Here is an 11,902-nt window from a genome sequence, read left to right as displayed (position 1 = left end):
TTTACATACAGTAAACCATTTCATTTATTATTTTATATGTCTGACTAATAATTAGATTAGTGTGTGTACAATTTTAGACATGTAGATGTTAAATTAAAGTGTAAATTCATTGAAAAAAAAAAACTGTGTGGGCTCCTGCGGTAATTTCTCCACCAGAGAGGGAAAGCCAGTAAGTGAGGGCAGATATTAATAGCCTTGAGAGGATCCATTGTTTTTGCCCCCCCCCCCCGACTAAAAAAAAAATTTGCCCCCAGCCACCCCAGAAAAGGCGCGTCTATAAGATGCGCCTTTTCTGGCACTTAGCCTCTCTATTCCCATTGCCTTTAGCGGCATAAGGATGCAATACGGATGTCATGCGGATGCTTACATGCGCAAAAATCGCATCCTAGCCTTGCCAACGGATCACCGTTCAGGGGGACATTTCTGCGTATTACGACCGTAAAATACGGACCGTATTTTTATGCGTTGTGTCTGACTCCATCCTTACTCAGAATTCAGCACAATAACCAGATATAAAACTTCAATCTGGAGTCAGACCACGAAGAGATCTGAATTCAATTAGGAACTCAAAAAGTTAAACATTTCTCTGGCTGTTTTGTCTTTTTATTACATCTTCTGTTTTTTCCTTTCTGTAACAATTTTATTGCTGCAGCCAAGACCCCGAACCCAATCCCTATTTACAAAGATTGTAAAACCACGGAAGCAGCTGTTAGTAACGAACAAGGTGGCAATGTAATGTGCTCACTGCACTTGGATCATTAGCTGCTCTGCATCCATCATCTCAGCCGATACTGATACAGAGCGCTGCAGTTAATGATGCAGAGCCCAGCAGCAGCTAATGATGCAGAGTGCAGCAGCTAATGACGCACAGACAAGCAGTTAATGATGCAGAGCCCAGCAGCAGCTAATGATGCAGAGTGCAGCAGCTAATGACGCACAGACAAGCAGTTAATGATGCAGAGCCCAGCAGCAGCTAATGATGCAGAGTGCAGCAGCTAATGATGCACAGACAAGCAGTTAATGATGCAGATTGCAGCAGCCGCTAATGACGTAGAGCCAAGCAGTTAATGATGCAGAGCCCAGCAGTTAATGATGCAGAGCCCAGCCACTGCTGAGAGCCCAGTCGCACATGACGGAGAGCCCAACCACTCAGAGTCCTGCCGCTCATGACTCAGAGCCCAGCTGCACAAGACACAGAGCCCAGCAGTTTATGATGCAGAGCCCAGCCGCACATGACGCAGAGCCCAACCACTGCTGAGAGCTCAGCAGCTGATGATGCAGAGCCCAGCAGCACATGATAATTTCCTCATACTGCTACCCTCGGGATAAGCAGCAGGCAGACACTGACCAGGCTGAACCAAGAAGTGGTGCTTGCAAGCATTAATCTGTTGATATTGGGGTGGCATTGGGAGGGGGGGGGGGGGTTACAAAATTTTGCACTCATGACTTTGGCCCTTGTGGCTCCCCATGCTGCACCATTGACCTTGTATTACAGTATCATATACATCGAATGACGTGCTCTCAATCGGAGTTTCATGGTAGAGAGTCTGTAATGTCCTCCAAGATGCAGGCACTTATACCATTGCTTACAAGGCTTCGCAGTGTTTTCTCTGTCCATTAGGGGACACCTCATCCCCTACACGTACATCATCTGAGCAAAAGGTAAAAACAAACTTCAGATGAAAATCATTGTATACTTCACAGTCGCAGGAAACATTTCAATCCATGAATAGCATGAGCGAGGTCTGCTACTTCTGGCCACCACGTATCCACTCCCATTACTTCATGCACACAATGATGTTGGAGTCGGAGTCCAGTCTTTCATCCAGCTCTCGATAGCTCATGCCTGGGTAAGAGAAAGTAAAACCCGATGGTCAGCGCCGTTCTCCAACAGCTCGTGTAGGGGGGTAGATATGGTATTGATCAATACGATGAATTTACCCTAATATATATATTCCCCAGGCTTTGTTTGGAAACTATGAAGTTCTGGAATATTTTCCAGTTCGCTCTTCCTCTCCCCAAGTGCTGCCGAGTTCATGCTGTTAGTAGCTGCGGCCATAATCTGTACTCAGACCCTAGTTACCGACCCGCTCCCCAATGCTCGGACAGTGAGAGGACTGGAGTATGGATTCGGGTAAGAGCAGCCGTTCAAAGCAGCTACAAAAAGAGCATGAACTTGGCAGCTAAAACCGCACATTTAGCACAATGTATGGAAGTAAAATAAGGTCACTGAGAACATTACAAAGATTTATAACTCGGCAAAGGCCAATCAATAAATATGTTTAGTTACTCTTTAATGCTTTCTGAAGCCATTACTTTGCCTGTGCGTCATCGCCGCACCCCGACCACAGACGCAGGAATTCCCCTAACCACTGTGCCGTGTCTGGTGATCCCGGTGCCAGTACCTGTCTTGCAGCAGATCTCATCATAGCTGTGGCTTCCTGTGTAGAGACGAGCAGGGGGGCTGCGTTCATCACGAGACACCTTTACAGGGTATTTCTGGAGTCTTCGGATCAGGTTCTTCATCAGCCCAAACTGGATGAGTTTCCTGTGTTCACAGAGATCTTAACATCCATTATGTCTGCAGCATGGAGGGGTGTACCCTGTGAGCAGCGCGGAGTGGCGTACACCGTGAGCAGCTCCCCAGGAATTTAGGGTTACAATGATGTGATGTCCCTAGCCCCTTGTGCCTCTGGACCCTGTAGTCCCCGCAGGTTTCTGGACATCTTATTCTGCGCATATTATAGTCACTGACCTCTCATCCACTCTCTGCAGCTGCTGCGTGTGTCGGGCGATCAGATCTCGTACCGTGGTGCCAGGACTGAGGCCGCAGTACAGCTGGAAGACGTCACGAAGACTCGGCCGCTTAAGACCTAGGAGAAAGGTCAGGTAACAAGTGAGCAATGAAAGGAGACTGGAGACCCGCCACATGTACGGAAAGTAAAGCCCCCACACATCAGGCTAACGTCAGCCCACCCCATGGATCAGGACGGCCAAGCTGAAGTCCACTATGTAGGGAGCCCCAGACAACTGTGGACGAGTTATGGATTTCAGACGGGTCAACATTTTTGTTCTCCTGGAGATAATCTGCAGGTAGACATATCTAAAGGCGGCTCATCATACAGAGTACAGGAACGCTAGGACAAGGGAAGCCGGACGAACGATGGGCTGACAGTCATCTAATAGTGTGTGCACACGTTGCAGATTCTGCTGCGGATTCGGCCCTGCGGATCCGCAGCAGTTTCTGCTGCGGTGTACAGTACCATTACAAGCTATGTAAATCAAAAAGCGCAGTGCACACGTTGCAGAATTTTCTGAGCGGATTTGCTGCGGTTTTAAATCCGCAGCATGTCACTTTTGTGCGGATTCCGCAGCGGTTTGGCACCTGCTCCATGACAGGTGTCAAACCGCAGGGGAAACCCGCAGGCAAATCCACAGATAAACCGCAGGTCTTTTGACCTGCGTATTTAGACAAATTTGCGCGGAAAATTCCGCAGCAGAATCTGCAACGTGTGCACACACCCTAATGGGTATGGGAGCCTTAGTGCAGAAGAACTGCAGGGATTATGGGGCGGTGTAGTGTGTTATTCTCTGTTATCAACCATTTTTTAACAGATGACTGAAGTACAGGTGATTACCATCTATTGCCCTCTGTAATCAGCTGAGAGGATAATGTCATCACTTTTGCACAGTGACAAGATCCATAGATGTTCTCTGTACAGCAAGCACAATGTATGGGAAGCAATATCATACCCCACCACAATGTAGAGAACATGGAGAACAGCGCAGCCCACCTGTAGGCAGCAAAAGTCAAGGAAGCGTTTGTATAGAGGGAACGGTCACCTGCTTTACTTATGTAGGAGATGCACTCATCCTGCAGAGCCTTGTCGTGGATCAGCTCCTGCACCCGCGGAGTGGTACAGTACACATTGGAGTACTGCAAGGAGAACACCGGGATCAATGAAATGTAGAATGGCCGCCCCTCGCTCCATCCCATATTCTGCAGCCGTCATCAGTTGAGCAGGTGAAAGTGCCTGACTATGGACCCGTAGCAGTGCTAAGCAAGCGCGAAATCGCCATAGTCCGTCAAGCTCCTTCACCTGCACTTTAATATGGTGTTGATGTCATCTTCTATCATAGAATAAAAGCTGCACATCAAGAAGGATCTTGGCGAGTGCTCCAATTCTTGTGCTTTACATTTATGTTATCTATGTAAATGCGCCACCCTACAAAGATCCCAAGGAGACATACTGAGGTGTTGGCTTGCTAACGCTGCTTATTCTCAGCAACTGGTGCCCAATTCTCATTTACAAGAAGTTATATAACTTTTTTTTAAAGTAACTTATATTATCCCAGCCATAAACCTAAACCAGCTCCAGCCCTAATTAGTGCCCAAAAATGTGTGAAAATGTACGATTTCTCTAAACAGTGTCTTATTTTTCTATACAGTTCTCCCAGTGAGGCTCTCTCTCTCCTTTCACAAAAGTGTACGATTCAATCCTGTTTTGCTCAGCTTCTGTCATCTTGGTTACTGCCTATGCAGAGGGCAGAAGCTGATGAAAAACTTATTTTAACATCTGTGCTCTGATAGGAACTGGAGCCACGGCTGTGATGACCAAGAAGAAGCTGGCAGCTTAACTCATTCAGATTGCCGGCCATTCACTCGGCCCAACAACTGTTACCTCCCTCCGGGGCGTCGTGTGTGGATCTATGTGATTTTACTGCATTTTTCAGTCTCATCCTCTGCACCAATAACGTCTGGTAATAAGAAATATTCGGTTGCTGACGTCTAGAATTTTTATTCTGCAAATTATTTCTTGCTTTATCCTTGAGCAGAAAACATCCAGACTTCACCTGTAAGCAGCTTCTATAGCCTGGCGCTGCCCCTTATACTGGCCCAGAGAACCCAGCTGCCCCTTATACTGGCCCAGAGAACCCAGCTGCCCCTTATACTGGCCCAGAGAACCCAGCTGCCCCTTATACTGGCCCAGAGAACCCAGCTGCCCCTTATACTGGCCCCCCGGCTGCTGTCACTTATATTGCCCAGAGAACCCAGCTGCCCCTTATACTGGCCCCCCGGCTGCTGTCACTTATATTGCCCAGAGAACCCAGCTGCCCCTTATACTGGCCCAGAGAACCCAGCTGCCCCTTATACTGGCCCAGAGAACCCAGCTGCCCCTTATACTGGCCCAGAGAACCCAGCTGCCCCTTATACTGGCCCAGAGAACCCAGCTGCCCCTTATACTGGCCCCCCGGCTGCTGTCCCTTATATTGCCCAGAGAATATAGCTGCCCCTTATACTGGCCCAGAGAATCCAGCTGCCCCTTATACTGGCCCCCCAGCTGCTGTCACTTATATTGCCCAGAGAACCCAGCTGCCCCTTATATTGGCTCCCCAGCTGCTGTCACATTGCCCCAGGGAACGCTGCTGTCTCTTATACTGGCCCCAGAGAAAGCAGCTGCCTCCCTGAGATGAGCAAGAAGGAGCAAAAGTTGAATCCTGGAGATCCAGATGCATTACTCGAGATTGATGCTGAAATCCCCAGATCCTTACCTGGAAGATGGAAACAAGAGTCACCACCCCGTAATACCTAGAAAAAAAGGAAGTTGAGAGTTGTAGTCACAATGCTGAAACCGCTGCTAAGAATCTGAAGGACACGGATAGGACACTAAGCTCTAACCACAAGACCCCCGGCCTCAGGGCGCTCTCCTCCTGCCCTTAGTGTAGTCATCATACCGACAATCAAATGCCGAATTAAAGGAATGTCACCGTCTGATTATCCAGACTTTGGCTCTCCGGATCACTCACATGAGGTTCTGTATGGCTATCCGCACAAGGTTCAGCTCCACGTCGGCCTCCGCAGAGATCTTCTGGATGTGACGGAAACCATCAATATATGGGAGAATCTGGAGAAGCAACGAAAGTGGATGAGGAGTCACAGAATATCCTCTCTGGAAGCCCGGCGGCTGCAGGTCACATGTGCAGAGTCCTAGAGCTGCAGTGAAGACTGACACTTACAGGGGCACTCCATCTGTGGGGACCTTTTATTTTACACAAATGCATTTTATTTGGAGCTGGATGAGTTTTGTATCTGCAGGCACTGTGCACCCTTTACCTTCTCTAGCCTCAGGCTGCACTGTCTAATGCTGGCTGCAGAATGAGTGATCTGAGAATCCATCAGTGAACTCAACAGTCTGCAGCGATAGCACCGTGTATCTTTTGCGGAGACATTCAGATATGACGGCCACATTTGGAATCTGTGGACATTCGACTACCAGGTTTTTATTTTTACAATTTTTTTTAATCTTATTTTGTTCATTGCAAAATCCCAAAGAAAAAAATAGATAAAGCCACAACGAGAAAGAGCAGGTAATACTGCCACATGTGAACACAGGCTAAGACTGGAGGAAGGGGCTTCGTATTAATTCTTACACCTGCAGATTTACCTGCTGCGTTGTCAGATCCCACTGTGCATTGCAGAAGTCGTCCTTGTCCTCTGTGAACACTGGGACGTCGTACTCCTGGGCTGTAGGGGGCGCCACCCGCAATTCTATGACCTTCAGGTGCATGGTGTTACTTTCATCTGTAGTACAAGGAGACGTTAGATGTGTTCTCACTGAGCCCTGCACACTGGGGTCACGCATCTCACCCGACATGAGAGCCGCCGGGCGTCAGCCATTGTGCAGCTGATAATCACAGCGGCAATTATTGGCAATCACTTGATTTTCACACAGATACATTTTTCTACTATGAATCCTCAATAAAATCCAAATGAAAGAGAAGCAGAATGTGACGCTGATTTCACTCTGCATCGAAGGTGGATAAATCTGCAGTTATACTCTGGGGACCGAATATGCACAGAACAAGAGCTGGAGCGGTGCAGGGGCGCTGCGCTCGGCCTCCCACTTAGTAAAGAGGAGCTCAGCGCTGGGAGCGGAGCCCAGATATGTGCGGCAGAGAGTAAACACGGGAAAAGCTCCTGTCCATCCCACTGCAGCAGAGGAGGTCGCCCCGTAGCCTTGTGATAGGCGCCCTCATGGTGATTTATTACCTGACTCATGTAGGGTGTATAAGGAAGATTTAATGTCGGGTGCTCAGCACTAAGCCATCAGGTATGTACCTATAGGCAGAGAGCATTCTCCGGTGGAGTTCAGCCCCTCCAGCAGGATGCTCATGATGGGCACCAGCCTCTGCTTACTGTCCTCATTAGAGATGAAACCGGACTCCAGCTACAACGACAAAAAGGAAAGTAATGGGCTGAGACACTGTACTGCCCTATATATAGTACAGTGCTAACCACTGAGCCACCATGCTGCCCTATATATAGTACAGTGCTAACCACTGAACCACCGTGCTGCCCTATATATAGTACAGTGCTAACCACTGAGCCATCATGCTGCCCTATATATAGTACAGTGCTAACCACTGAGCCACCATGCTGCCCTATAGTAGTGCTAACCACTGAGCCACCATGCCGCCGTATATATAGTACAGTGCTAACCACTGAGCCACCATGCTGCCATATATATAGTACAATGCTAACCACTGAGCCACTGTGCTGCCGTATATATATATAGTACAGTGCTAACCACTGAGCCACCATGCTGCCCTATAGTACAGTGCTAACCACTGAGCCACCATGCTGCCCTATAGTACAGTGCTAACCACTGAGTCACCATGCTGCCGTATATATAGTACAGTGCTAACCACTGAGTCACCATGCTGCCCTATATATAGTACAGTGCTAACCACTGAGCCACTGTGCTGCCGTATATATAGTACAGTGCTAACCACTGAGCCACTATACTGCCCTATAGTACAGTGCTAACCACTAAGCCACCATGCTGCCGTATATATAGTACAGTGCTAACCACTGAGCCACCATGCTGCCCTATATATAGTACAGTGCTAACCACTGAGCCACTGTGCTGCCGTATATATAGTAGTGCTAACCACTGAGCCACCGTGCTACCCTATATATAGTACAGTGCTAACCACTGAGCCACCGTGCTGCCCTATATATAGTACAGTGCTAACCACTGAGCCACCATGCTGCCCTATATATAGTACAGTGCTAACCACTGAGCCACTGTGCTGCCGTATATATAGTACAGTGCTAACCACTGAGCCACCGTGCTACCCTATATATAGTACAGTGCTAACCACTGAGCCACCGTGCTGCCCTATATATAGTACAGTGCTAACCACTGAGCCACCATGCTGCCCTATATATAGTATAGTGCTGTTAACCACTGAGCCACTGTGCTGCCGTATATATAGTACAGTGCTAACCACTGAGCCACCGTGCTACCCTATATATAGTACAGTGCTAACCACTGAGCCACCGTGCTGCCCTATATATAGTACAGTGCTAACCACTGAGCCACCATGCTGCCCTATATATAGTACAGTGCTAACCACTGAGCCACTGTGCTGCCGTATATATAGTACAGTGCTAACCACTGAGCCACCGTGCTACCCTATATATAGTACAGTGCTAACCACTGAGCCACCGTGCTGCCCTATATATAGTATAGTGCTGTTAACCACTGAGCCACTGTGCTGCCATATATATAGTACAGTGCTAACCACAGCCACCATGCTGCCCTATATGTAGTTTAGTGCTAACCACTGAGCCACCATGATGCCCTATATATAGTACAGTGCTAACCACTGAGCCACTGTGCTGCCGTATATATAGTACAGTGCTAACCACTGAGCCACCGTGCTACCCTATATATAGTACAGTGCTAACCACTGAGCCACCATGCTGCCCTATATATAGTATAGTGCTGTTAACCACTGAGCCACTGTGCTGCCATATATATAGTACAGTGCTAACCACAGCCACCATGCTGCCCTATATGTAGTTTAGTGCTAACCACTGAGCCACCATGCTACCCTATAAATAGTACAGTGCTAACCACTGAGCCACCATGCTACCCTATAAATAGTACAGTGCTAACCACTGAGCCACCATGCTGCCCTGTATATAGCACAGTGATAACCACTGAGCCACCATGCTGCCCTATCAATAGTACAATTCTAACCACTGATCCACTAAGCTGCCCTATACATAGTACAATGCTAACCACTGATCCACTAAGCTGCCTTATATACAGTACTGAGCTAGCCACTGAGCCACCATGCTGCCCTATATATAGTACTGAGCCACCATGCTACCCTATATATAGTACTGAGCTAACCACTGATCCACCATGCTGCCCTATATATAGTACAGTGCTAACCACTGAGCCACCATGCTGTCATATATAGTACAGTGCTAACCACTGAGCCACCATGCTGTCATATATAGTACAGTGCTAACCACTGAGCCACCATGCTGGGCTATCAATAGTACAATTCTAACCACTGATACACTAAGCTGCCCTATACATAGTACTGAGCTAACCACTGAGCCACCATGCTGCCCTATAATATAGTAGGGTGCTAACCACTAAGCCACCATGCTACCCTATAAATAGCAGTGCTAACCATTGAGCCACCATGCTGCCTATATATAGTACTGAGCTAACCACTGAGCCACCATGCTGCCTATATCAAGTAGTGCTAATCACTGAGCCATCATGCTGCCCTATAAATAGTAGTGCCAACCACTGAGCCACTGTGCTTCCCTATAAATAGTACAGTGCTAACCACTGTTCCACCATGCTGCTCATTCCCTGTAACAGACTGACATGAAGCATCAGCTTCGCTTCACTTATTACACATCTTGTAGTGTACGGCCCCTTTAAGAGGTGCGGACCTCCAGCGTCTTCAGGTATCCAGCGAGCTTCTTCACGATGGGCTCCAGCGCACACGTCTTGGCTCTGGCGTTGCACACAAAGCCCAGGTTAAAGAGCAGAGCGTTGCGGCTGTACTTCTTGTGCTCGATGCAAACTGGGCAACCGATCAGCTTCTTGTCCATGGCGGTCCTGGGCAGAGAACACACGAGCGTCAGCGCCGGGCACGAGACAGCCACCATTGCTGCTCCCCTGCCTGAAGCTTAGATCCTGCGGTCATACATCTGCTGCAGAATGGTAACGGCGCCCCCTCCAGGTCTACGCTGCCTCACTACGCGCAGAGCTCGGGGCCCGGACGTCACACTCACACTGTGATCAGCTTGTTCTGGAGCTCGGGTTTGGTGATGATATAAACCTGCACGGTGTCAAACAGCTCCCGCGAGATGTACTCCTCCGGCACCTGCGATACACGGGGGCCACATCACCACCATCCTGCCCGGACACCTCGGGAGGGGGATCAGTGCTGTCTCCACTCACCTGGTAACTGATCTTGGGGCCGAGGGTGGGATGGAACTCGCTGAAGAAGACGCACTCGATCCTCCGACTGGACATCACTGCGGACAACAAAAACAAGGCGGTGACTGAGCGGGGCCGACAATCCAACAGCCAGTAAGAAAGCCCCGTGCTTAGACCCCGCCCACCAGGAGCCAACTGCAGGGAGATGGGACTCTCATTTACTTCCCATGTTGGGATCAGGTGCAGGCAGACTGAAAGATATACTGAAAATAAAAAATCCCCATAAAAATCAGATCTTTAATCCAAAAGTGTCACAACAAAACCAAAATATATCAAAATGACACAAGTGGCTCCTCCACCGAAGCAATAAAAACCAATCAAAGCCTCAGGCGCCATGAAGACATTTCTCCACTAAAACAAGGAGTAATAACCTCACAAGTTTGGTGTCGCCATTATTGCACCGAGCCCGAGAATAATAATAATCTTTATATAGCGCCAACATATTCCGCAGCGCTTTACAGTTTCAAAACACAGCAGTCATAAGTAACAACGTTAACAATACAATAATTACAGCACAATCAGCCGCCCCTGCTGGTGAGAGCTTACACTCTACAGTCAGGTGGGGGAGATACAGAGTACAGGGGTGTATATACAGTGATGGTCCGGCCATCCTGAGGGAGTGGGGGATGGATGGAGATAGTGAATGGGCCACACACGCACACTTACACACAGAATGACTGTGATGAGTGAACGTGATAAGCCGCTCTGAACAGATGAGGGAGCGCCTGAAACTATGCAAATTGGGGAACTATGCTCTTGGGGAAGAGCATTCCAGAGGGTTGGCGCAGCGCGGGAGAAGTCTTGGAGTCGGGAGGTGCGGATAAGCGCGGAGGTTAGTCGAAAGTCGTTTGCGGAGCGCAGCGGTCGGTTAGGCCGATAGACAGAAATGAGGGAGGAGATGTAGGGGGGTGCCGCACCGTGGAGAGCTTTGTGGGTGAGAACGAGTACTTTGTATTGGATCCTATAATGAATGGGCAGCCAGGGTAAGGACTGGCGAAGACGGACGTGTCAGAGTACCGATTAGCCTGATGGACGATCCTGGCCGCTGCAGTAAGTACGGATTGGAGAGGGGATAGTCGAGTGACGGGGAGGCCAATTAATAGAGTGTTGCAGTAATCCAGGCGGGAGTGGATCAGGGAGATAGTGAGGGGTTTGTTGTTTCCATGGTGAGAAAGGGCGGATTCTAGAGATTTTTTTAGGTGTAAGAGCGGCAAGAGATTGTATATGGGATGTGAAGAAGAGATTGGTGTCAAACATAACACCCAGACAGCGCGCCTGCTGCCGGAGTGTTATTATGGAGAATCACAAGCATCACCAGACCCCAAAAGAATGCAGCTGAGCCCTTCCACCACCGCCCCCTGAGGACTCTGCGCTCTGACTGCAGCTGTGAGGGGCACCCCCTCTTCCGCACCCCCTGCCCTTCCTCCCGGCGCAGCACTCACTCCTCTCCCTGCTCAGTTTTCCCACGTCCTCCTCCTGCGCCACCAACCGGAAACAACATGGTTGCGTCTCAAGCCTCTCTCCTATTTCGGCCCCGCCCCTATACGTTCATTGGTCGCCTGTCAGCCATTCAAAAGCGGAAA

The 11,902-nt window shown here is 49.0% G+C and overlaps 1 protein-coding gene across 2 annotated transcripts; it reads right to left on the bottom strand.

The window, feature by feature from the left end:
- Window positions 1–581: 581 nt before the first annotated feature.
- NPRL2 (NPR2 like, GATOR1 complex subunit) lies at window positions 582–11,847 on the bottom strand. Of its 2 annotated transcripts, XM_073564457.1 has the most exons (12): window positions 11,762–11,847; window positions 10,281–10,357; window positions 10,112–10,203; window positions 9,767–9,935; window positions 7,121–7,229; window positions 6,447–6,583; window positions 5,809–5,906; window positions 5,554–5,590; window positions 3,844–3,937; window positions 2,756–2,873; window positions 2,406–2,548; window positions 582–1,846 (listed from the first exon to the last, which is right to left on the bottom strand). In XM_073564457.1, coding segments are annotated over exons 1-12 (1,143 nt in total). In that variant the 5' UTR covers window positions 11,763–11,847; the 3' UTR covers window positions 582–1,778. The 2 variants fall into 2 exon arrangements, with proteins under 2 accessions (XP_073420558.1, XP_073420559.1); XM_073564458.1 differs by lacking the exon at window positions 10,112–10,203 and having other exon boundaries at window positions 11,762–11,815.
- Window positions 11,848–11,902: the final 55 nt, after the last annotated feature.

The sequence above is a fragment of the Dendrobates tinctorius genome, unplaced genomic scaffold (genome assembly GCF_039654945.1).
Source record: "Dendrobates tinctorius isolate UK_male_01 unplaced genomic scaffold, ASM3965494v1 ptg000455l, whole genome shotgun sequence".
Lineage (NCBI taxonomy): Eukaryota > Metazoa > Chordata > Amphibia > Anura > Dendrobatidae > Dendrobates > Dendrobates tinctorius.
This window is presented reverse-complemented; position numbering and strand designations above follow the sequence as displayed.

What these genes read in the sequence shown, in the direction of transcription:
- NPRL2 (XM_073564457.1), bottom strand. An exon ending in GCCCCAAGATCAGTTACCAG is followed by an intron (nt 10,204 to 10,280) that starts GTGAGTGGAGAC and finishes CGTGTATCGCAG; the next exon opens with GTGCCGGAGGAGTACATCTC. An exon ending in CTCTTGTTTCCATCTTCCAG is followed by an intron (nt 3,938 to 5,553) that starts GTAAGGATCTGG and finishes TTCTCCTTGCAG; the next exon opens with TACTCCAATGTGTACTGTAC.